The sequence below is a fragment of the Leptonychotes weddellii genome, chromosome 13 (genome assembly GCF_054177405.1).
Source record: "Leptonychotes weddellii isolate Sample4059 chromosome 13, ASM5417740v2, whole genome shotgun sequence".
NCBI classification, from domain to species: Eukaryota; Metazoa; Chordata; class Mammalia; order Carnivora; family Phocidae; genus Leptonychotes; species Leptonychotes weddellii.
In genome coordinates, this window is record NC_138381.1 from 33392669 (window position 1) to 33419644 (window position 26976).

At 45.2% G+C, this 26976-nt stretch overlaps 1 protein-coding gene across 1 annotated transcript in view; it reads right to left on the reverse strand.

The window, feature by feature from the left end:
• The window catches only part of FHOD3 (formin homology 2 domain containing 3), a 415022-nt gene that overhangs the window by 326193 nt on the left and 61853 nt on the right, over positions 1-26976 (reverse strand). The window contains exon 3 of the mRNA XM_081802533.1: positions 25017-25081. Within this exon, the coding sequence (XP_081658659.1) occupies positions 25017-25081 (65 nt within the window). The remainder of the gene's footprint in view (positions 1-25016; positions 25082-26976) is intronic.

Here is a 26976-nt window from a genome sequence, read left to right on the forward strand (position 1 = left end):
ACTCCACCCCAAAACTGCTAGACTCATACAGGAATTCAGTAAAGTGGCAGGATATAAAAATCAATGCACAGAAATCAGCTGCATTTCTATACACCACCACCAAGACAGAAGAGAAATTAAGGAGTCGATCCCATTTACAATTGCACCCAAAACCGTAAGATACCTAGGAACAAACCTAACCATAGAGGCAAAGAATCTGTACTCAGAAAACTATAAAATACTCATGAAAGAAACTGAGGAAGACACAAAATGGAAAAATGTTCCATGCTCATGGATTGAAAGAACAAATATTGTGAAGATGTCAATGCTACCTAGAGCAATCTACACATTCAATGCAATCCCTATCAAAATACCACCAACTTTTTTCAAAGAAATGGAACAAATAATCCTAAAATTTCTATGGAACCAGAAAAGACCCTGAATAGCCAGAGGAATGTTGAAAAAGAAAAGCAAAGCTGGTGGTATCACAATTCCAGACATCAAGTTCGATTACAAAGCTGTCATCATCAAGACAGTATGGTACTGGCACAAAAACAGACACACAGATCAATGGAACAGAATAGAGAGCCCAGAAATGGACCCTCAACTCTATGGTCAACTCATCTTCGACAAAGCAGCAAAGAATGTCCATGGAAAAAAGACAGTCTCTTCAACAAATGGTGTTGGGACCTGGGAGAAAAAGCAGACTCTGGATGGGGCCTGAGGAGCTGCATTCTAACCTGCTCTGGAGACTGCACTTTGAGTAGCAGGCCCTGGAGTCTCCACTCAAGACCTATACGAAGTAGGGGGCAGATAGCAGCCAACAAGATTTTTTTTTTTTTTATGCCCTGCCCATCTATGGGAAGTGGGCAGGAATGCTATTTCCATCTCTTTGTAGGGTTCCACTTTTCTAAGCAACCCAGAAGAGTCAAATTCATTGAGACAGAAAGTAGAATGGTGATTGCCAGGAGCTTGGGGGGCGGGTGGGATGGAGAGTCATTGTTTAATGGGTATGGAGTTCCAGGTTTGCAAGATGAGAATAGTTCTGGACATGGATGGTGGTGATGCTTATAAAACAATGTGAATCTACTTAACACCACTGAACCATACACTCAAAAATGAGTGAAAACCATTATCTGTGTGTATTTTGAGTTTAAAAAAAAAAAAAAAAGGCAGTTAAAGGGATAAATGGTCCGTAACTTGCTTGCAAGTATGTGTGGCTTAAAACCGGCTTGCAAACAAGCATGGCTTGGGTTAGGGGGAACCCATTTTCAAATATTGAGATTCTGACCAAGCAAAGGCAATGAGCAGGAAAGATAGGGCACAAGAGACAAGAGAGAAATTATGAAGAAACCAAGAGCCAAGGCATACTGTTTTATTAAAGATCAGTTGTCTACTTAAGAAAAAATATAAATTTTCTATTCAAGATTCTAGGTGTTTCTGACCCAAAGACTTAATTTGTATTGCCACTGAGGGACCTGACACCCACCCCCCCCACAACCCCCACAAATATGGTATCAAGATATTAGTTACACATCACAGCTTCAGTTGGGAGAAAAATCGGTATGGGTGCTACAGAATTCAGAGCTTAGTATCTCACCCACTTAAGCAGGATTTTTATATTTAAACTTTCAACAGCAAATAATTTTTAAGCACGCAATGACAAGACCTTTGCATTTTAAAAAAAAAAAGCCAAAATATTTCCCTCATGCTTCTGAAGGTTTTCTAAAAAGGCGATTTACTTTAGCCTGTGTGCTTCCACTGTACTTTCTTTTTGCAAAAGACACATGGCCCCACAGCCCCAGTACAATGAGGTAATGGTTTCAGTGCAGGAGCTGAACAAATGACTCCATGAGGCACCCAGGAGGCTTCTTTCAGCCCCTCTGGCAACACCAGCACCACCTGAAAGCCTGTAATATTCCAAAACTAATACCCTTTTATCACAATACCCTATGATTTCCCCACTTACAGAGAGTGAAAGGGCTCAGCAATAGAATGGCAGAAATTCAAATTAAAACCTCAGTCTGCTATCGGCTCACACTCCTTAGAATTACTGCTATCAAAAAAAGAAGAAAAAAACAAGAAAATTAAAAGTATGAATGGAGATGTGGAGAAGCAGGAAGCTCATGCACTGCTGGTGGGAACGTCCAAAGGTGCCATCATGGTGGACAAGACAGCTGTTCCTCGTGGAATGAGAACTAGAATGACTCGAGGATCCACAACAACACTTCTGAGTCTATGTCCACAAAATAATTGAAAGCAAGGTCTCCAAGAGGTATTTACACACCAATATTCACAAGGAGCATTATCCGCAATGGCCCACACACACAGGACGGCAAAGGGAACATGCCCTCTCATCACCCAACCACCGAAGACCATCTGTGGCTCCACACACTACACAAAAGTGAGCCCAATACCAATTTTTCCAACCTAACATCAGACTCAGATTCTGCCAAGTTCTTTGACTCTACTCAGGCAGGGAACTGCAGAAACTCCCATGAGGCCATCCCAGCCTCTGTAGGAAAGTGGAAAAGTCACCCAGCACTTTTACCATAATACATATGTTTTAATGGCTTCTATGGACATTTACCTATCTAAATAAACCAAGAAGCCACAGAACCCTTTAAATCCAGACATCACAGCATGGATGTACTCAAGGGTTGGCATAATACCACACTGACAAGACAGTGATTTAGGAATTACTGCCAGAAAGGCAGATAGCAAAGCCACTCGTCCCTCCTACCAAGAGACTCGAGATCTGCACTAAGATGCCATCAGCAGCCCAAGATCTGTACAAAAAGGTCAACACACAGCACTGAATTGTTTTCATTTGCCGAACAGCATAAATTTAATAAGAAAAATATGTTAGCGATTACAGTCCTACTCAAAATGTCCTTTTAACTTCCTACATATTTATTCACTTTCTGTATGTTTGTTCGTGCACACAGCAGGAAAAGTCCATTTGCCTGAGTTGCCTACCCCAGTATTCACTCTCCCATTCTTTCTCACGAGAAGAATCCCAGTTTTCCTGAGGGTGGCCCTGAAGCCAACTAAAAGAATTTATTTACAGGACTCCTTAGCAGCTATCTGTAGCTACAGAACTCAATTCTGACTAATCCCATGTACACAGAAACTTCTGGAAAGGCCCTTCCTCAGCCCTCCCTCCTCTCTGCTACCTAAAATACAGGAGGGATGACTGAAGTTCAAGTGGTCATCCTGAACTGTGAAGAGTTGTGCCGGGAATGACAGAGCCAACGAGGAAGAGCAAACTATGTCCCTGATGGCCTCGGAACCGCCACGCTAGCCCTGGAATGCATCCCCCCAGACTTCCTTTACATATTAGGGAAGGAACCTTCTATCTTCAAACCATTCACTGTTGTTTTGAGGGCTTTACTATATAAAGGTAAACTGAATTTTAAGTAACAATTTCAAAGACATTCTATCTTTAAAAAAACAACCAGACAAAACAAGAACCCCAATAACATCTTTTCCAATAAAATGACGCCTGTCAAATACAGGAGCGTAAGGGAAAAAAACCCAAAACACTAAAATATAAGTGGGAGAGGACAACTACCAGTAGCCTTAAGACATGCATGGTATTGTCATCTGCTTAGCAGAAAACAGAGGAAACAATGAGACATCTGACAGATATGAGAACAGGAGAACCCAAAATAGCTAGTAGGTATTCACTGGAAAGTATGGTAGGCCAATTTGAGAACAGCAGCTGAAACTGAGATGGGTATTGACCAATCCACTACCAGGTGAGTCAGTCAGCCCATGGTTGGGACTGAATGATCTGGAGCAGTCTAGCCCCTGTAAACTCTTAAAACTGGCTGCCAGGGCACCCTTCCAGGATAGGAGAAATTGCTGGGAGTGGCATCAAAACTGAGCAAGATAGGAACAATACAAAGGAAAGAGATGATCCAGTTAAAAATAGACAAGAACAGAGCCGAGAAGTCTAAGAATGCAACCAGCCAAGTCCCTGAACACTATACTGAAATAAATTAGGAAGCTCTATGATGTTGGAAAACAACACTGAACCAAGCCACCTTCTCAAAGTTTAGGAAAACTAATTTCACAAAAATGAACATAAAGTATAAAGGCCAAATCGCATGCAGAGTTACTACAGGGAAAAAATGACTAAGGAGCTGAATGACCAACTTATAGACAATGAAAGCATGCCAGAAAGGCACCCCTAAAAAACACCATAACCTACTTTGTTAAAAAGTGAGATAAAAGATACAGAGAATTAATATAATACAAAAACAATATAAATCAGAATTAGGAAAACAGAAATGAACTGACAGAACTTGGGTATTTGAAATTAAAAAATCACTTCAGAAATATTAAACTAGAAGAAACAAGAGTAAAAAAAAAAAAGAAACAAGAGTAAATGAACAGAACAGATAATGCTTTAGAAAATGTGTAAATTTAAATGAGGACTTTTTAATTCAAAAAGAAAATGATTCAAAACAAAGTGAATTACCACAAGTTGGCAAAGAAGATCTAACATAGAAAACCGGAGTCCCTGAAGCCAACAAGCAAAACAAGAGAACCACTATGAAAAACTAGAATGCAAGAAGGCTTTCCTAAAATTAAGAAATACATAGATTTGAAAATACATTTGAAAGAGCACACTATGCACCGGAGAATACTGACCTGGAAGAACTTACACCAAGACACAGTCTGATTACTGAATGTTACAGAAGAAAAAATTGGGAGGGCATGGGGGCATCTAACCAAAAACAAGTGACTTATGAAGTAAAAAGTAGATTATCACCAGGCTTTTTATTATATTTTTTTATTAGAGAGAGAGCGCACGCAAGAGAGAGATTGAGCAAGAGCAGGGGGAGAGGGAGAGGGACAATGAGACTCCCCACCAAGCAGGGAGCCCAATGCAGAGCTCCATCCCAGGACCCCAAGGTCACAACCTGAATCTAAGTCAGACACTTAACCGACTGAGCCACCCAAGTGCCCCTACCAGACTTGTTTTAAAACAATATTTTATATAGAGGAAAATGGAGTAACAAAATGTCAGCCAAGTATATTACACAGAGTAAAAAAACTTAAGTATCAAGTGTATCAGCAAACTGCTAACAATGTGCAAAACCTCAAAGCCCTTCCTAAAGAATCTACTAGAATGAGGGTCCTCAAATTGTAATCTCTGACTTTTTTTTTTTTTTTTTAAGATTTTTATTTATTTATTTAACAGAGATAGAGAGAGAGCACAAGTAGGCAGAGCGGCAGACAGAGGGAGAGGGAGAAGCAGGCTCTCCGCCAAGCAGGGAGCCTGATGCGGGGCTCGATCCCAGGACCCTGGGATCATGACCTGAGCTGAAGGCAGCCGCTTAACCAACTGAGCCACTCAGGCGCCCCTGTAATTTCTGACTCTTTACACTCTTCAAATTATTAGGAGCCCAAAGAGCTTTGTGTATGTGGGTGATATCTACATTACTTACCTTTTAGAAATTAAAAGAAGTTTTTAAATGTTTTACCAATCAAAAAATAACAGACCCATTTTATGCTATCATAAATAACATTTTAGGAAAAATAAGTGTTTTCCCAAGCAAAAATAATTAGTGAAAAGAGTAGCATCACTGTTATTTTTGTAAATTTCTTTCTCTCTTAATACAGGACAGCCTGACTCACCTATCTGCTTATGCAATTTGTTGTGAGATCATAAGTCACAGAGCAGCTTCTGGAAAACTCCACCGTATGCTCATGACAGAATGAGGTGGGGGGAAGAAAATAACATTTTAGAATTACTATGAAAACAGGTTTTTTTCCTTAAGATTTTATTTGAGAGAGAGAGAGAGAGCACAAGCAGGGAGAGGGGTAAAGGGCGAGGGAGAAACTGACGTGGGGCTCAATCCCAGGACCCTGGGATCATGACCTGAGTCGAAGGCAGATGCTTAACCAACTGAGCCACCCAGTAGCCCCCCAAAACAGTTTTGAACTCAAGGACTCCCTAACTAGAGAATGAGCTTTGGACACACAAAAGGACTAGAAAGGTGTCCACATAAGGGTTGGTGGTGAATGTTAAACATGAAGGTGCTTAGGCACCTAGGAGTAAACGAGGGCTAAAATGAAGAGGATGGTTTGAAAGGGCTCTACATTTTTATATAGTGTAGATTCGGAACTATATGAGTGAGCAAAGTAAAGCAGGAAAAAAAAATTTAAATTTAACCCTTGCAGGTAATTATATTGCCCGTGGTGGTAGTGTTGTTATTCTGGTACCTCTGAGTGTGAAGTAAGGTGAATGGGTAACTCTAGGCTATTCGAATTCTATCCACCTCTTTGTCTGCGTGCAGCATCACAAGCAACCCTGAATTCATAGCCCACTTCTCCCCTTCCACATGCCTCCCTCTTTCTCAGCAAGATATCTCGTCATTATTCTCAACTCAGCCTGCCCTAAACTGAATGCACGACCATCTCCCCAAGTCAGCCGCCCCTCCCAGGCCTTCCAGGCTCCATTGGGCACTAGCTTAGCTTCAGATAGGGGTTTGGCAAAAACAGAAATGGCACCACTTAAGACCAATGAGGCAAGATTTTTAAATGTGCCTCCATTTTTCCAAAAAGGCTCAATAAAAGAAATATCCATTTTAACAAGGTTTGGGTGGGTTTTTTTAAAAAACCTGTAGCTAAAAACATTCCGTGCCTTTGTGTAACAATCTAAATCAGAGCCAAAACACTGGTTTCTTCCTCTAGACCATCTCAAAGGGATACCCCAAAGAGCAGCATCTAGGTTCAAAGGCAGTGGTCGCCCTTTGCAACTAAACTATCAGCAAGTTTAGTGCTAATGTTGAATGACCAGCTGCAGTAACTAGTTCATCCCAAATGTCTGGGATCATCTATTTCTTTGTTCTTTCTGATTTGTTATGATCCATATTTAATACACTATTTTGTGTTGTTTTGGTTTTTTAAAAAGATTTTATTTATTTATTTGACAGAGAGAGAGGGCACAAGCACAAGCAGGGGGAATGGCAGAGGGAGAGGGAGAGGGAGAAGCAGACTCCCCACCAAGCAGGGAGCCCAATGCGGGGCTCGATCTCAGGACCTTGTGATCATGAGCCAAAGGCAGACGCTTAACCGACTGAGCCACTCAGGAGCGCCTACACTATTTTGTGTTGTCTTAATACTATACGTCACTTCCAATCATTTTGGGGAGCAGGAAAAGTGTAACCATCCTCAGTTAATCATGGAATCAGGCCAACCACTGCATCCTGCAACCACGCTTCTCAATTATAACCCAGGAGTCCCTCCTTACCACCAAGACCCCCTGAAATATTCTGGTAGTGAGCAGCAATACCAGCCTCCTCTCCTCCACCCTGACCTTTTGGCTTCTCCCATTCCAATTCATTCTATATACCATTTCTAGAATAGTCTTCCTTACAGCCTGTTTCCATATTACTCCCCTGCCCAAAATCTTATTTCAATGATTCCCTGCTTTCCTATTTAGAAAATAAAATAAAAATCACATCTTGTATTTGAAGGCTATCTACACAAAGACCTTAATAATCTTTATTTGGGCAACCCAATATTTAAATTGATATTATCTTTTTTGAATGTACTAATGAAGCTATGAAACAGACGGTATCCTCCCCCAGTAGATAGGTCAGAAAACCAAGGCATTTCTCACCTTCCCCCTCCCCTACCCGCCACACTCCCATGTTGTTTCCTGCTTCGATCGTGTATTCGAGTGGATTCCCTCTGCTGCCACATTCACTCTACTCCTGTCCGTGCCCACTCAGGTGTCTCTCCTCCAGGCACCCCTTCAGTCTCCCTCCATGTTACCTGTATAAATCCTTCCAGGCTTTCATCAAACGACTCACCACCTCCCAAGACCTCCCCTAAGACCAGTTCAACTGCAGACCCCAGGCCTGCGAATCCACGTGGATTAGCTCTCTGCCCTCACGTAGGATATCAGCGGAACTCCGATTTTTCTGAAGGTTGGGGCCATACCATCAATGCAGTTAGGAGTTAGGAATAGACCCAGTTAGCACAATTTAAGGAGAAGCAGCTAATTCTGCCCTCCAAGGGATAGTCGACAAAGTCTGGAGGCATTTTTTTGCTGTCACAACCAGGGATGTTGCTACTGGCATCTAGTACGCAGAGACCAGGGATACTGGTAAACATCCCAGACTGCACAGGATGACCCACCAAAAAGAAGTATCCTGCCCAAAATGTCAACACTGCCAAGGTGAGGAAATCTGGCTCTAGAGGGAATAAGAGAAAGTGCCCAGGAGACCCAGGCCCTCTAAAAGTGAAGGAAGCACCACGACATTAGATCCAGATCCATCATAAATGCTTTCAACATTACATTTCGTCACTGAATTCTAAAATTAAGCAGCACAGCCTCCTGCCCTGCAGCCGTCCCAGAAGCATGTGGTGGGCATGGCAGACACTCCAGAATGACCACATCACAAACTACTGGAGCTGGCTGCCGCATGGCTGCCTGCTAATTTTAATCTCTCTTTCTCAAAGGTCAGGAATATTTTCAGACCTCTTGGCACACGCATATTGTGCACAGACTTGATATATGTTGCTTCCAGTTGGCAAAGCGTTCCATTTGCCAGCACCCCAAGCTGAGTTACAGGCTTAACTTTGTCCCTGTCACTTTCCAAGGGGCTTTCTAGTCCATTATCCTAATTGGCAAATGATATGTAAGTACCAGAAGGCTAAGTGTCCACAATTATATTCATAATGAAAGCTTAATCTCCAAAAGAAAACAGTAATTCATTAAAACCGCCCTTCCCATGTGCCATTACAGTAGCCAAAAGTAAAAGACTGTGCTCCACGGTGAGGTACCAATTAGCTGCCTGAGCATGAAATGCAGACAAGACCAGAAGGGCAAGCAAAAGCTGCATCCTGCCTGGCTCCCGCCAAGCTGTCCTTGCTGCACGCAGCCTTGCTGCCTCCCTAGGGCAGGGGTGGAGGAGGAGACAGAGGTTGGGGGTCAGGGCCTGGGACGGTGGGAAGCAGTCCTTCCTCGGTCCCTTGCTCGCGGCAGGCTTTTTTAGCAGATACTTCAGCCTTGGTCTCTATATCTTATCAGCACTGCAGGGAAACTTGAGGTTTCAGGGAAAAAAAGGAAGACAACTCTCTGGCCTGATATTTCAGCTTGACTCACCATAATCCCAAACTCTTCTGCCCTTCTTCTTCATACAGGTGTGTTAAGGCCCACCATGCGCTGTGCACTGTGCTGGGGAAGCTCATCGTAGCTGCTCCACCGAACTTACAGAGGGCTGACTGTGTGCCCCCCGCTCCGGGGGTAGCGGTGGAGGGGGGGCCTCACCACCTGACACGGATTAACTCATTTAACTGCCAACAACCTTATGATCGTGGCATTTTACAGGTGAGAAAAGGCAGGCAAGAGAAGTCACTTGCTCAAAGTCACACAGCCTTTTAGTGGTCAAGCCAGGGTGTGAACCAAGTGGACCAGCTCCAACATCTGCCCTCCTAAACAGGGACCGCAGCACCACAGAAGAGCCAACACTCCTCACGTGCAGGGGGCTGTGACAAGCACTCCATGTGTCCCATCTTATCTGTGGGGGACAGAGAAGGCCACCCATCATTGTCCCTTTGGTCTGGCAGGGTATGTGAGCCAAGCCCAAAAGTCTCAATAGGCATCAACAAGCGGAGGGCACCAAGTCATGGGGCTCCATGGCCTGTCTGACGGGTCCCCAGCAGCCCTGCAGAGCTGAAGTTGGAGGGGCAGGACATAAGGCATCTTATCCAGACCCCCAACCACCCCATGAGATGCACAGAAGGAGGACCACCGCTTTACAAGAAAGTCACCTGAGGAGATGAAGTCACTTACTCAAGGTCACATGCTGCTCCATGGTAGAACCAAGGCTCCACTACCCAAGCATGTCTCAAGACTCCCTAAGATCCAGGACACGCCCCTGTGGTTGGAGACCTTGAACTTGCTAGAGCTCCAATTCCCTGAATTTGCCATTTCCACAGTATGCCCCATAGAACCCACTACTGTTGTGAAGAAGCTTCCCTGGGCAAGAGTGCCCCAACCTGCTAACGGATCCCCATCTGGACTCCCAAGCTCCCAGGAGCACCCCTTCAGATGCAGGGACCCTGATACTTGTATGGGAAGAGGGCCAACCCCTGGCAAAATGACCTCTCTACCTATTCCAGGAGTCCTCTCCCTCAAAAGCAGGTGCTCATATGCCAAGTGCCTCTAAGGACCTCCAAACCCAGTCCACGGAAAGGCTCTGAGCCTCGGCATACCATGGGCCTCCACCCGAAGTGTCCCCTCCCAGGACCATTAGCATCAGCACATGAAACTAGGCCTTTTGCTCACGGGAAGATGCTCCAGCATCAGAAACAGCCCTGACTAATGACTACAACTCAAGTTCTTGGGCTCTCTGCCCTCCAATTCCTAATATCCCAGTGCACGGGCAATCATCACTCCTTGGTCAGTACTCAGGGGCCACCTTCCACAGGCAGGAGGAAAGAAAGCTGAAGCCATATCATTTCCCGTCCAAAGAGGTGACCTCCTGATCTTTCCAAGTCAGTTTCATTCATGAATGACCAGGGTATCGATCTATGTGGTCCTGTCGTTATTTCCCCCCAAATGTTGCAATCAGTGCTTCCATAAATTCTGTTCCATGGTTACTCCAGGTCCCAGAGTTTGAGAGTTTAGCTTCCCGCTTTCCCCTCAGAATGCTGAGTGGAGAATCACACCAGGCTTAACAGAACCACCACCATCAGTCAATGTGGCCTGTCACATCAGTCACTCACAAAGGGACTTTCTAAAGCATGTTTGCCACTCATCTCCAAACCATGTCTGGGTCACACCTTGATACGCCAAGCCAGAGGTTAGAGTGTGAGGTCCTAAATCGCTTTTGTAGAGTATGTGCTCCATCAGAAAAATCCAAACAGAAAAATCCGAACTCAGGACAATGGCCATCACGCATGTCTGAACAAGACCCCAGCATGGAACAGGCTCCATCGCTTCTAGAACAGCAAGCACAAGGACAGCAGCTGGATGCACACCCCCAACAGAGTCACGTTTTATTTTAGACTCACTCCCTCTCTTTCACCTCAAATACTCTAGCCTTAAAAAGCAGCAAGCTCAGAGTACCTCCAGTTTTAATTTAGCCTGGCACAGCCGCGCTGCTCCAAGCTGGAAACACTGCAGAGGCAAGAAAGGCAGAAGCAGCTGTCTGCCGCTCAGCTCCGGACACAGCACCCCTTGCTGCTGAGCACACAGCTCATCTCTAAGCTGCTTGGCCATTCCACTCTATGCCTCCGGGAGAAGGGGTCAAGCTAAAGTACCCACAAGCCCAACTGCTGAGCCTCATATACAGAGACCTTCTCTGTGGGGCTCCAGGGGTCCACAGATCACGCCGTGGTCTTTCCCTCCTGAGTTCAGGGGCACACTGGCCACCCTGACACCTTTCCCCCAGTGCCATCCAGGAGAGAACTGGCCTTCCACCCGCGGCCAGACAGGCTTCCTAGTAGTTCAGGGAACGACCCCTGGCCCACTATGGGGACAGGCTCCTTGAGGGCCCATGGCCAAGCGAAGATCTTGAAGGTCCTCACAATAGGACACTCCAAGGAAAGGGAGAGGCTGAGCCTCACTGGCTCACTGCCTTCCCCCAGGTCCACCCATCTTTCTCCAGCAGGAGTGAAGGCAGCCACAGTGTCCTCCTGAGGAGCCAAGGAGAATTCCCTACTCCCGCTGCAAATGGGAAACGCGGGATTCAAAGATTCCCCTAAGATGTACCCATATTAGAGGAAAATAAAAATCCCTGCCACATCCTCCTAGGGCCGACGTGTACAGGGAACTAGGATTTAAAAAAAAAAAAAAAATCACCACTCCAGAAAGGACAAAAACCAGGAACCATGTAAGTTCATTAGGAAAAAAGAAGATGAATTCTTCAATTCTTGGGTCTGGGACTGTTCCCTCCTCAAGGAGTAAGGAAGGAAAAATGCAATGCACCTTGCAGCAATAGGAATGAAGGGCTGCCTGTTCCCTTCTGACATCCTGGGCCTTTTCAGGGAGCTGAGCTCCAGTGCCCAGAACACCTTTTGTATACTTTGTTTATATCTAAGAAACAATGGACCTGGGAGGCACATGGCGGCCCTGGGGGGCTTATTTTCTCTCTACTTAGCTTGCTTCACACTTACATCTAGTTTAACAATCAGTCAGATTCTGTACACAGGATCAGGAGAAATGAAGAATATAATTAGAATTTTATGAGCAAGCTTCCTTGGAGAACAACAAAGATTCAAGAGAAAATTCTATGTAACCATACTATCAAAGAGACAAAAAGTGTATTTTCAATGTGTATGGAAAATTCTCCTACTTTGAAATGAATTTCATCCCCAAGTTCAGGTGAGGAAATGAAGGCTTGGGGCAGTTCTAGGATTGGCTCCTAGAAACCAGCTCCTTCCTTTGAGGCCTCTTTACCCTTCCACCCTGAGAGGGAGGAAGGTCTTCCATCCCCACCCTTAAGATCACACAGCATCCCGGGCACCTGGGTAGCTCAGTCGTTAAGCGTCTGCCTTCAGCTCAGGTCATGATCCCAGGGTCCTGGGATCGAGTCCCACATCGGGCTCCCTGCTCGGCGGGAAGCCTGCTTCTCCCTCTCCCACTCCCCCTGCTTGTGTTCCTGCTCTCACTGTCTCTCTCTGTCAAATAAATAAAATCTTAAAAAAAAAAAAAAAAGATCACACAGCATCCCTGGGAAACAGGACACAGATCAACCAACTGGAGAAGCAAGAGTTGAATGGTCAGTGTCCCAATGCTAAAGGCACTGGGGACACAAGGGGTGGGGTGAACCAGAGTCCTTCCGATGGGGGTGAGGAAGAGGAAATGGATGTGGGACTAAGTTCAGGTATCCAGTGGACACAGCACGGATCTCAATGGCAGATCTTGAGCTCCGGGAGAGCTGGAAACTGCAAGCCTACAGCTTCTAGTTAGAATCGTGAGCGCGGATGAAAGAGCCTCAGGCCTATTTCCTTCCTAGCACTTAACATGGTGGTGGCACCCATAGGCATTTAATACGTGTTGAAGAGTTACTTTCCAGGTCAGGTGGAAAGCTAACCGTGTCCAACATTACAGCCATATAGAGGATAGTGATGTTTTCAAACCCCCCCACCAGACACTGTTGACTCTTGGCGGCAGCAACAAACTCACGTTCATGAGAACTGTGCAGGGCATCCAGATGGCAAGTTCTTGACCTAAGACAGCTGCGTGGCTCAGCAGTGCCTTCAGCAGTTCGTAAGGGAAGTGGGGAAGTTGGTGCCATGTCCCAGGTCCAGCGGCCCAACATGCTGATTCCAGAGTTTGAATCCCGCCTGTCACTGCTCCCCCCTCACCCACCTTCTCCCCTCAACTAGGACATTCCTGCAGAGGAACCAGCACCCTCCACTATAGGCTGGGTGCCCACACCTCAGCAGGACTGCTCCAGAGCATCTGCTTTTTATTTTTATTTATTCTGCCTCCTCAGCCATTTGTTTAAAATGAAAACATGCCAAAGGAGGGTTATATAACATATATGTATATACGCTGGTATGTTTTAAATATTTAATCTTGGATCCTAGGTACAACCTCATTTGGAGTCCTCCCAAGTCCTCCCCACAAGGCCCAAGTCCACGGTGGCCTGCCCGCCCGTGAGTGGGGTGGACTCAGCACCCTATTCCCCAAGCCCGTGAGCCTGCTGCCACAGCCTGGCACTCCCTGAGTCTCCTGACGAAGGCCAGGCCTGGAGTCAGATACCAGAAAGGACCCAACTCCAAACCTTGGATGACAGCCAAGGAAAGGCAGGGCTGCCCTCTGAGATCACCAACCCAATACCCGCCGTGAACACAGAGGCCACCAGTTCTGCCCCAGAGAAGCCTGGCCCGAGCTGTTCCAGGCAGTCTGTGAGGCCATCCCATTACAGGCCTCGCTTCTAGAATCTACTATCTTCCGTCAAAAAAAAAGAAAGAAAGAAAAATAGAGGAAAGAGGAGAAGAAAAATCCACAGCATGAATCTCATCCGTGACTGACATGGGCCTTGGCAATTCCCAGTGAGGACAGCTTTGTGGAGCTCCTTTTCAAGTCCCTAATGGGCTGGTAATTGGTTTTACGGCTTTCTGATGAAGTGTGAAGTGCTCTGCGGCACTCTGCTTTGCTTCCTGGTGGCTTCTGAGGCCTGGCGCCTAAGCCCGGTGAAGGGAAAAAGCAGAAGCCCCTGGCCAGCTCATCCCCACCCTCAGGAACCCCAGCCCCCAAGGTGCAGGACAGGAGGTAGAAGAGACACCAACACATGACCTGGTGGGACAGCTTTTGAAGGTACCCTGGGCCAAAGAAGTCATTTAAAAAAAAATCCTCCAGATACAAAGCCAGCTGACAGTAACTGTGATAGGTTATTTATGTGTCAAAGTTTACCATCACTAGAGAAGTTGTAGACAAAACATACAGATTATGTATTTTTTTGGTGCAATTTGAACAGCTTATCTGACCGTTCTGTAAATCTCAACTCGTACAGAATATTTTGACTACTTTTATAGTACTTAGGACATGATTTTTCCACTTTAAAGTTACACAATGTAACTAGCACTTGGTGTTACATTATGGTGTTTTCACTCCTTTTCATGCACCCAGTTGTCTTGTGTAATGACTGAGCACATTCTCAGAAGCTTTACCCTCCGTTTCGGGGGTCCCTTCAGGAGAACACCATTGGGGAACACACAGAAGGGGAGCATCGAGCTGCCCTCACGCTCACAAAACCCGCTTAATTTCAGTCAAGTTGAGAGTTTTTCAGTAAACATGCTAATTATTTGATTCTTGCCCACACTGGAACATTCTAAAATGTATCAAAACCAGGGTAACTGAAGAGAAGACCACCACAAAAAGACCCCAATGCCACTAGTTACGCAGGAATCATGGACTCAGGATGGCCAATTCCACTCTATCGTATCAAGTAAAATGTTAATGGAAACCTACTGATCTGCAGTTTCAAATCTGTCCACCAAGCAGAAAAGGGGAGCAACTAAATCATACCTTCAACACACAAGTTGAGCATTTTATGGGTTTTATAATTAAGAGTTCGACAATGTCTTACCCTAATATTTAATACAATTCTGATACCCAGTGGTGGATGAGGAAGGTCCTTCAAGAATGGGAGGCAAGACCTGCATCTCATCCAAGTCGCTTCTGTCTCTAAACACATCAGACATGCTACAAGTGCATTCCTTTGAGAACCAGGGGATGATCACATTTCAACTTTGCTCTGACCATCTGTAAAGCAACTGTGATGAGGAGGATGAGGATGTCTGCCACCATTTGCCCAAGGTAGCACATGCCGGGCACAGCGCGTGCTTATACACACACTATCCCCACGAATGCTCACAGCACTCCCCGGAGGGAGGCACCAGGGCCCCCTTGTCCTCACCCGGATAAATAAGCAGACAGACCTCACAAGGTTGAGGGCAGGGGGAGGTAGCAAGGGAGGCCCCAGGCCCCACTCACATGGCTCTTCCTGGCACACATACAGGCCACCCAGGCCATGAGTCATGTCAGGCACTGCATTCCGGATCCACACAGCACTCCCACAGAACCCAGAGCCCTCCTGGAAACGCTTTAAAATGACATTCCACCCACGTCCACAGATTTGTTACTATTTAATTTCACATTCTACTTACTGCCTTTTATTCTTCTTCCTAAGAAAATACCAAACAAATTCATTTCTCAAGTAAATGAATTAAACTCGCATCAGTACCATGACCCTTTTAGCAGCTCTTTTGGGTTCCTGGACCAAATTTCAACATCTGTGTGTATAGGCTTTCCCACACCAAGCCTTAGACACCAAATGGGTGCCCTACAATTCAACTCAATTCTGATGCTAACTGTAGATAACATCACATGCCACAGGTTAAGGGCTCAGTCTTCCAAGACTGCCCACCACCTTCAGACGCCAATCACAAACCCAGTTGCTCACCTGTGCCTCCAATCTACCAGCTTTTGATCAGAGGTTCCAATGAATCCCTCGAGTTTGATTAATTTGATAGAACAGCCCACAGAACTTAAACATTTTACTTGATCACCAGTTTATTATAAAAGGATGTAACTTACATGGAAATGATGCATAGGGCAAAGTATGAGAAAGGGGTATGGCCCTCCCATTTTCTCTCCCCGAATCTCCCTGTGTTCACCAACCAGGAACCCTATCCTCTTGGGTTTTTATGGAGCCTTCATTATAGGCATGATTGATTGAATCACTCACCAGTGGCTAAGAGGTCAGGGATAGGACTGAAAGTTCCAACTCTCCAATCACAGGGGTGGTTCTTCCCATAACTCACCCCCATCCTTAAGGTAGGGACCAAGTTGCCTCATTAACATAACAAAAGGCACCTTTGTTGCTCTTATCACTTAAGGAATTTCAAGTGTTTTAGGAGCTCTGTGCCAAAAACAGGATGAAGGTCAAATATTTATCACACATCACTAGTACAGTGGCTTTCCTCAATCAACAAATACTTTGGGGTCTGCTTCTGTGGGCTGGACACAAAACAGTCCACCTTCAAATGCTCAAGAGCTAACTGCTACCTGGAACAAAAACCCTACCTCCTAGATCTTCCCAGATAAGGACCAGACCTCCAAACCAAGAGCAAGAAGACTCCCAGCCTCCCACCTCAGAACCCTTGTGTTCCTTCCGGACAGCTCCTGAAGCCAGAGCTGACAGCACGTAGTTCTGATCAGTTAAGAGCCTTCATTTCCAGGTCTTCCCCACTTGAAGCCCAAAAGAAAAGCTATGTCCAGCCAGGCAGGATGGAAGACCTGAAGGGATGTGAAAGCTCCAGATCCTCCTATAGCAGTCGGCAGCCGGGCTCAGAAAAAGGGATTTCAACTGCATAACTAAACAGAGTCAGCTCTTGAAGGGTGAAATCCATTTTTCTCAGCTGATTTAAACTTTCCCCTGAGGCCATCTGTGAACCACACAAGAACTCTGAAAACCGTCCTTGGAAGCCTGGGGAAACTTCGCTTAGGGAATATGTTTTGAAAGACCTATTTAGAGGTTTGGGCGGCACTTCAGACTTCCTAGACCTGAAAGGTCTCACTGGGCTCTGCAATCACAGATCTAGAAAAGGGCTGAAGATGATATAAATGGCCTAAAGAGCAAAGCAACAGGCCAGTACAAAGAGCACTAGTTGGAGAATTGAGAAATTCAAGCTTTACTCTCTCAGCCCCTCCCATTGCTAGTGAGGGTCCATGAAACCAAGGGTGGGAAAGGACCCAACTGCAAAGGTGCCACGCCCTGAACATGATTCATATTGTTTTTTTTAAATGCCCAAGGTAGGGGTCACCTGGGCAGCTCAGTTGGTTGATCATCCAACCCTTGGTTTTGACTCAAGTCATGATCTCAGTTGGGGGATCAAGCCCCACATCAGGGTCTGTACTCAGCATGGAGTCTGCTTCAGATATTCACTCTCTGTCTCTCAAATAAATCTTTTTTAAAAATTTAATAAATAAAATGGCCAAGGTAAGCAGTCTATAATTTAGTAGAATTCTTCTCTAATTATCTTCATGGCATTTTACAACTTGAAATACTTGCAGATACATTATCTAATTTTCAGAGTGGTAGTAAGCTGACCATTGAATCTAAAGTGGAATCTTTTTAAAAGGCTAAGAAATGATTGAAGTATCGACTGCATGCCAAATGCTATACCTTGTCCCACAAAGATTTCCCTAAATCCCTGAAAATGTATCCCCTTCCTGCCCACACCATCATAGTCCAGTTACCAGGATAGAAATAAATCACATCACCTCTCAGTACAATTAACAGAATGGTTTTTTCCTTTTCATTTTTTTTTTAAATATTATTTGAGAGAGAGAGAATGCACATGAGTAGGGCGAGGGACAGAGGGGGGAGAGGGAGGAGGAGAAGCAGACTCCCTGCTGAGCAGGGAGCCAGACTCAGAGCTTGATCCCAGGACCCCGCGATCATGACCTGAGCTGAAGGCAGACGCTTAACTGACTGAGCCACCCAGGCGCTCCTATTTTCTTCTTTCCAATTAAACTAACAAGATCCCAATTAGGCTAACCTTTTTCATTTTCTCCTTTTGCTCTTCTGTCACTACTACTCTGGCATATGAACTTGAGACTACAGCACTTATAACCAATTCCCAAACACCTTTTTTACTGTTTTTGAATTAAATTTTGAACGGGCTGCATGTGTTGCTCAACTTCTAATGCTTTCCATGTGTTTTGATTCCTAAGTTAAAATATTTCCCATTTGGTATTTCTAACGCAATGGGAATCGGTAAAATGCGCCAAGAATCCCCACCCAAGAATCCATTTTTTCTAAGTCCCTCAGCAAGACCGGAAAAACACATGGGTGCACATCTAATCCTTGAAGAACCACCTTGTAGCAAGATATGTGCAAGCCATCCATCCTACTTTTCAGCTCCCATGCCCTCTGGATACCAAAATTTCTAGTAACCACTTTGTTTCCTAACATACTCTTAACTGTTCCATGACACAAAATGAAGCGGACTCTTCATGGGGGGAGCCTCAGGTGCAGAAAGCCCATCTCTAGAGCTTGCATTACATTCCCCAGGCAGCTCAGACCTACAAGTAAAAAGCATTTATAGCGACACTCTAGAACTCATTCAAAGAACTCATTCAAAGGCATGGTGGTTTCCTTACCAGGGGTTGTTTTCTGGATAAAACTGAAGGTTCTGCTGGACAGCAACTTTGGAGTCTAGCTGCCAGCACGTGGTTTAAACTTGTAACATCTGCTACAGGTGTCCCCACCGCTAGGACTACATTCTCCAGAGTCCATTTCTGCCAGAATGTCATGTTCCTTGTTAAGGATATAAGCAATTATTAGCACAGGGCAAAGAAACATCAATAATGGTTCTAAGGCAATGCTCAAATATTATCCAACCATCTAACCTCTTCAGAGATAAAAGGTAACAAAGTTCTAAAGAGGCAAAGAATAATTTAAATAACGTCAAAGGGGGAAGGTAAGCGCACAAATGTGAAGTCAAACTGCCTTAAGAGACCCCCGTATAACTGTTTTTCTTTCCTGTGGGTCAATCCATATTTGCTCATTTTTCCTTCCTCTTAATTCCCACAGCTGACCTGAGTTTCCAGCTGTATCTGGAAGGTTCTTATGCTAATTCTCTCATAGGTGTGTCTCCTTTTCTTTATCCACTCCCTGTATTTATGTTTACCTGTATGTCTGTAGACAGTAGAGTCATTTTTAAATTCATTCTCTAATTGTTCTTTTAATTCCTGACAACAAATCATTCCTGACCTATCTATATACTGTCCTCTAAAATTACAGCATGTGTGGACAGGTGTGACAGAACTAAATAGCCATCAGCATTTAAACACTAGACTCTGGGCAGTTTAACCACCTAGTGGAATGTTCCACATGCTTCCCCATAGGCTTTCTCCCTTGGGGGGGGGGTTGGTGAGGGCACATCTGTCAGTCACTGTTTGGCCATAAGTTCCCTTAGAGGTTGCCACCAACACAGAGTGGAAAGGCTGATCCCAGCCCAGACCCAGTGGCCTTCTAGACACGTGGACATTCTGGGAGCGGAGGTAGATTAATAGGAAACAGATGATGGGAGGTGTTTATCTGATTAGCCCAGAGAGCCCGTTTTTACCTAGAGAACAGAACTGTGGGTAAAAACGGGTCAAAGACTTGATGGGGTATAAAAGGGAGGCTTAACAATATATAGGAGTACTACAAGTCTCCTGCTACAAAGAGAGACGCAGAATTTCAAACCTGAGCCCAGTTTGTGCCGAGGCCAGCCACTCAGGTCTCTACAGAATGGCACGGACAGGAGATGGGCTACAGAATTTCTGGAAAATCCATGGATCCCTATATCGAAGGACAGATAATAGGAAATGTGACCTGCTGTGCCTAACCCCACTAGGCAAGGACATAGCCAGGACACTGTGAGCTTGGCCATCATGACATCCACTAACAGGGCAGGAGGAAACTCCTGCCCTTGTCCCTGTCCCAAGGCTACAGAGGCAGGATAAGAGCAGAAGTTGGGGGAATGCAGAGCAGAGTCAGCAAGAAGCCCAGGCCCAAGACTTGGAGTCAGACACAGGAGGGCAGGGGGGCCAGGAGAGAAAAGAGGGACTATGGGGGTGGTTCTGGACACAACAGCCTAGGTTATGGTTTCCACGGTCACCCAGTAGATGCATGGGCGCCCGCCCCCTTAGACAATATAGGGACAGCAGCACCTGTGTGGACCCACTCCTCTTCCCAGCACCCGGGGGGGGGAGGGGGGAAGGGCAGGACACCCAAGCTACCACACAGGCTTCCAGTGTCTGAGTGAGCGTGCACGCGCGCGCGCGCACACACACACACACCATGCTAAGAGGCTCCTCCTCTTGATTAGCTAATTTAGAAATACCACCCAGGTGCTATGAAGCCCAAGAGGGTCAAAAAGGCATTTTGCCATTTGTAGAAGGAAACCTCTAGTTTTCATGGGAATTCTAGAGTCAAGAGGCAGGGAGGACCACATTGGAATCTAAAGATCAGTCCAAAACCCAGTGTCACGTAAAAGCCCACCCGAGGGGCAAGTGAAACATCAAAAAACAGTTGGAGGAAGGCCTCCCTGCAGGGCCAGAAGGGCTCAGCCACATAGAACCCCAGCTCAAACTTAACACGGAAAGGGAAAGATGCTCAGAAGCAGGGGAAGTGGTACTGGGCCCAGTCAGAAGGCTTGGCAAGGTGGAAGAGGATACAAGCCTAGGCCTAAGAAGGCAGAGCCTGAGGAAGGGACTGGAGAACAAAAATGTATGTGGGGGTTGGGGGTAGGGTGAAGTCAGGGGTCATGAATCCCCTCAGTCACTCCTGCACTAGAAGGGTCTTCCTGAAATGTTGCCCCCCCCCCCCACCTCCATTTGTCATTCGCCTCTTCAGTGGAACGGTATAGCATGAAGCAGACCTGCATGACTTAGCTCAGAAGTCTTGGCAAATGATAGCTCATGTCTTGTTCTGTTGTTTGTGTTGCTGGAAATAGACTACTTTTTTGCATCAATGGGTAAAGCAGCCTTCTCCTCGTGTGATTTTTCTTCCTCTACAAGTGTCCTCTCTGTGATTTGACCTTTAATGAGCAAGGAAACTAACCTAATGGAGAGATTAGTCACCTCAGCTACCTTGCCAATTTCTGCCTACCTCATCTCTATCTTCATGAGCAGATATCATCGCCTAGGTTTGGGGGAAATGCCTCTAAAGACTCTAAAAACCCTTTGTACCAGGTTGTCCTTCAAAACTGCCATCGGAAATGATATTTTGCAACCTTCAGCCAATTTATCCTTTTGTTTAACTCAATGCTGGATACTTTAAAGTGTCCACCTTATGGGTCACAGACTCTCACTGGACAGAGTTTATTCTCTTAATGAGAAGACAGGATCTGGTCCAGGAAACTGAAGTACAGAGGTTTTAAGTCCCACAAAATGCCTTCAAATCAAGCCAGAAGCAAACACTCAGATATTACCTTTAGGATCCTAACAACTTTAAATTTGTTTTGTTTTTAAATCCTCAATTCCATCTCTCGGCCCTACAATTCTTCCACTCCTTTTCTCTTCAAGATGAGACTGAGTCATCAGAGCCCTCTGAACATTTTTCTGGTGTCTGGAAATAGGATCACTTGCAGAGACCGAAAAATTTATTTTCTCTAGCTAACCTCATAAAAATGCAGACTTTACGTGCCTGTCCTAGGTTTTTTTCCATCCATATCTAAGTTCATGCCTACAAAGTGACCATTGGTTTTTCTGAGGGACTAAAGCTAGATTTGGAAGGTGAGTCATACATTGTTTGCCACAATGTTACATCAAGTGGTCATACTCAAAACTGTGCAAAGAAATAAAAATTACAGTAGAGAGGAGCATCTCTCTCTACCAAGATCTCATTCCAACTTCCTGCTTCAGCCCTGCTGCACTATCAGAAAAGGCCTGTGTTGGCTGCCAGCCATGACCTTCAAAGCAGTGCCCAGTGGCCTTCACTTTTTGTGAGGTCCGTTAGGTTGTGGACCATAAAGGCTCCACTCACTCTTGTCCCAATCAGGGCCAGAGTTCCAAAGTTAACACTGAAGAATTCCAACGGCATGTCACTTCCAATTCATCAACATGCAGTCCTGGATTCTAAACATTCCTATACTTAATAAAAGCAGGAATGAACGAGAAAAGATTGTAGGGTGAAAAAAACATTTGAGAAATTTAGTTGATAACATTTTAAACCCATAAGCCCAAACTGATCCTGGATCCTTCCAGTCCAATCTCATGGTGGGGAAAGGGGTCTTTTGGGAAATGGCATATGGTGCCAGGGGTAAGGGAACAGTGATTGTCCAATGCCTGTCATAGTTCAACCATTGCTCATATGGCAAGGAGGGGAAGTCATCTGGAAAAGAAACAGGGACTCAACCAACTGATGTGAAAAAGATTTTCTCCCCTCTTGTCATGTTTTCTTTTGTCATTTTGACTGAAGATTGTTCCAGGTTTGGGTTTTTCATCCCAAAGAAATCTCTAATATTGCCATTTGGAAAGGGAAAGAATATGTCACAATGGGGGTTGGTACTTCATACACACGATGCATACATTCCATTTTCTATACATAACCAAAGGATAATATTTAGTGCTATTATAATAAATCTATTCCAGATCTTGCCAATAATAGGAAATGGGACAAGAAAGAGCATTTAATACACAGGATAAACTTTGCCTTCTTGGGTACTGATGTTAATTTATACAGTCAAACCCTCCTATCTGACATAATTAGGGCTGAGGTAATGAATGGGAGAACTAATTAAAGCACAAAATCCTTCTGAAGTAATAAACACCTTAAGACTTTATTTTAATGTGCAGCTACAGGACCTGATCATCTTGGTTTTGCCTGTGATGAGACACTGGGCATAAGGACACACACCTTCACACCCACTTTCAAGCTAGGACCTTTCTTTGAATAAGGGTCTACTAACTAGAATTCTCTGTGGACCTTCTTTCATGAACCCCTCCACTGATGTGGTCCTGGGATTTCCAGTCTCAATTTCTGTGAAGTCAAGCAAGAACAGACACTTGTGAAGACTACATACAGCCCTTCTAGATTTTTTTGCAATATTCCAACTTTTATAGTTGTTGCAACCCACCTATGTTGACAAATGCTTTAGTAGTAACCAATTTTGAATCTTGTCCAAAATAGTCAATGAATTTTCAAAGCAGTGACTTTTTATACTCCTATTTAATCAGTTTATAGGATATTCACCTACCACTTCATTCAATTACTTAATTCCAATAGCAAGTGCAACTGGCATTAAGGGGGTTTGGGAACACTCTGATCCTGTCAGCACCCAGTTCAACCCCTCCAGCAGGAAGGAATGCTTGTCCTGGGAGAGCGCAGGACGGGCTGCTGGGGCTCAGTGTGTTATGGGGAGAAGTTGTGTGTTTTACATGGTATATATATTACAGGAGACTATAGAATACCTAAGTTAATGCAGCAAGTCAATAACATAGAAGCTGGTTTAAAAAACTCCTGTACTTGAAATATTTCAGTACAAAAAGTGAATTTACACAAAAGGAATTAGTTCATTAGGATTCTGATCTACCCTATTTTAGTGTTAATATGCTTTCCACCACCTTACTATCTTGGGAAATACCAATTCATCTTCATGTCCCAAATCTCTACAGGTTATCAGCTATATTTCAACCAAGAGTTAACTTCAACAGTATTCAGCACATAACATACTGGAATTTGTTCTAGTTCTGGCTGTGGGGGAAGGTAGGATTACCCAAAGTCATAGGTCACAGGCCTTTTCTTCAGGTAGACATGATTTATATATAAAGTAACAGGAAAAAGTGTAAAGCAGGTAATTAAAAAAGCAAATGATTAAATATATAGTGTATATTTTTACAGTACATGGTTCATGGTCACTCAGTGCCACGGGCAGTTGAGAAGTGAACAGTCAGTGCTGAAGGTTCTACCGATCTCACTAGGTTTCCAACAAGATTAGGAGCCCTCCCACCCTGAGGCTGAGGAGTCTGCTACACGATTCCTCGTTGGCCACACAGTCAGAGATGGTCCCTGGAGACTCTTCTGGCCTCACACATTTAATACTAGATGACCTAAAATTACACAGATTCCCCCCACGTCCAGCCACCTCCTCACCCCATCCCTGGGTCTCCAACAGAGAAGCAGGAAGAAAGGGAAAGGACCAGAAACAATCCTTCCCACTCCACTCCGTCCCCACACTCCAGGTGTAGACTGGGCCTCAACACGATGATTTGTGCTCTTAATGAGAGGCCTGAATTAAGACCACAACTTATAATAAAAGTAAAAGGACGCAGATATGGAAAACTTCTATGTATGAAGTGAATTTTAATTTTCTTTATGACACTAGATACTTGCCTCAACTTAGCCCAACGCCAGGAGGAAACCAGGCCATGGTTTTAGATACGCCTCACATAAAAATGGTCTACTTCACATCAATAACTGCTTTCATTGCCATTCAACCCACATGTGTAGGTGGGGAAACCAAGAGGTACAGGAAATGGCTGCAGGAATGGCCCCAATGGGGTCCCTGTGTGACGCTCGCAAATCATTCTGAACCACAAATACATCCCCTCGACACCACATTGCTTTGTTTCTTTGTATGCCCCATCCTACGCTGACCTGAGAGGTCCCTTTTTATCACCTGACCACAACCTGGAGCTGTAACCCCCACGTCCCCACAGGGAGCTTCGAAGAGCCACCAGAAGGCACGTGACGATCACTTCAACTGGCTGGAGGTTCACACAGACACTGCCCCACAAAGAACCTCATCAACAGTCTGTCTTACCTCCAGCTCTATTCACTCACTGAACAGCAAAGGAAATCAGAACGAAACAGGGCTTCAAAAGCTATTGCCGGAAATTGCTTCACTAAACTAACAATCTGGGCTAGGGGCTTACCCAAGTAGATAGCATAACCCTAAGTATCCTAGGTATTTTGTTGCTTAGAGAACATTTCTTATCACATGTTTAATCACTTGAGGGCAGATGGGAAGTATCCCCTTCTGCATCTGTCACTCACCGATGCAGGCGTGGACCCTCACGGACAGCTGTGTCCTCAGGATGATGCTGTGCTTCTTGCCCCGCCTAATGGAGACAGAAGACAAAATGGACACAGGGATCAGAGTGGTCGCCATGAGGACACCTACATGCTGTCAATCAACTTGAAGCTTCTGGCACACCCACCTCAGAGAGACTCTAGATAAGCAGGGACTGAAACAGAACGAGAATCTACCATGAAATAACGTGATGTCACAGGGCTTTACAGAAAATTAAACGATGAAGTTTGACTCTGTGGGATCACACACACATTTTATTACCAAACCTGGTCAACTCCTTCCATCCATATAGTGTGTACTCATGCTTGACCATGTTGGGAAAACTTTAAAATCTGTGCCCATCAAGTGAAATCCCTGGAATGTAACAACACACATCTGCTTGACATTTTTACATTTTTTGGCTACAGAAGAAGGGCACACAGTGGGGTCATCAAAAAGCCAGTTTGCCGTGCAGTAAGTCAAGACGGTTACAGCTTTTACCCTTCGCTCACAGGAAGTAGGAGTCCACCAAAGAGCTTACGGGCCATTTATTCTCAAGAATGCCAATTTATACCATGCAAACAGGATGGGGGGGGGGGCGCCTGGGTGGCTCAAGACAGTTAAGTGTCTGCCTTCGGCTCAGGTCATGATTTCAGGGTCCCAGGATCGAACCCCACGTGGGGCTCCCCACTCAGCAGGGAGCCTGCTTCTCCCTCTCCCCACTCGTGCTCACACTCTTGCACCCTCAAACTCTTTAAATAGGATGGGCCCTCCTCCCCAATTCTGCTCCTAGTGGGGCTCGTCCCACCCTGTGCAGAGAAGGACTAAAGCACCCAGCAGTTGAGAGGATAACTGGGAGAAAACAGGTGTCCTGGCTACCTAGGGGGTAACAAAGGCTTTGGGATTTGGACAAAGGGAAGAGCCAGTGAATAAAGGTAAAATGGAGCCAGCCAACCAGCACAGCAGCAGATAACCTACGGGGTCTCTCAGTGGCTGAGCCCCGTTCCATCACTTTTCTGGCCACTCCTCTCCCCAGTCTGGCAGTGCTCTCCTGCTTCCGGGTTTTGGGGTAGTGTTGGAGAGAACAAAATCTCACCAGGACACGTGGCTAACATGATTATGAATTCACAGTAATGACTGCAAGTTTTATTTATTCTTGAGACCTGGTAAGAGGAGAAAATATGGCTTTTAAAAATGGTCTCCTCCTGGGCGCCTGGGTGGCTCAGTTGGTTAAGCAACTGTCTTCGGCTCAGGTCATGATCCTGGAGTCCCGGGATCGAGTCCCACATCGGGCTCCCTGCTCAGCAGGGAGTCTGCCTCTCTCTCTGACCCTCCCCCCTCTCATGCTCTATCTCATTCTCTCTCTCAAATAAATAAATAAAATCTTAAAAAAAAAAAAAAAAAAAAAGGTCTCCTCCAAAGGCGAAAGGAAAACCACTTGCATAGGCCTACAAAATCATGCAGTGGCCTCCAGCCCAGCAGCTGCTTATAAGCAGAAAATCTGCATTCACGATCCCTTCAGATCCCCACGAGCCCCTCCTTTATTCTTTGTTCAGCCGATTGTTTTACAATTGTTATGTGCAAGGCACTGGTCTCGAGGAACTTTTCTCAAGTATACAACACTTGACCCATCTTCGCAAGTCTGTGATGCCTATAAACACGGGCTGCAAAACTTTCTTCACACACAAAAATCTTTCTCTGGACAATCCAGATGTTGACCTTCCTTCAAGTCTTGTGATCATGCTAGAAAATTCTAAGTACATGGACCTGAATTATTGAACAAACTGTAGGGTGTCCTGGGACGGGGCGGGGGGTGGCAGTGGGTAGTAGCCACCAGGTGTGTAGCAGAGATCAAGCTTGGAGCATTAACCTGAGAACCAGTGAGTTAATGCCAGACCCTAATGATGAGTAACAGCAAACCCTGAGTCCACAGGCCCCAGGATT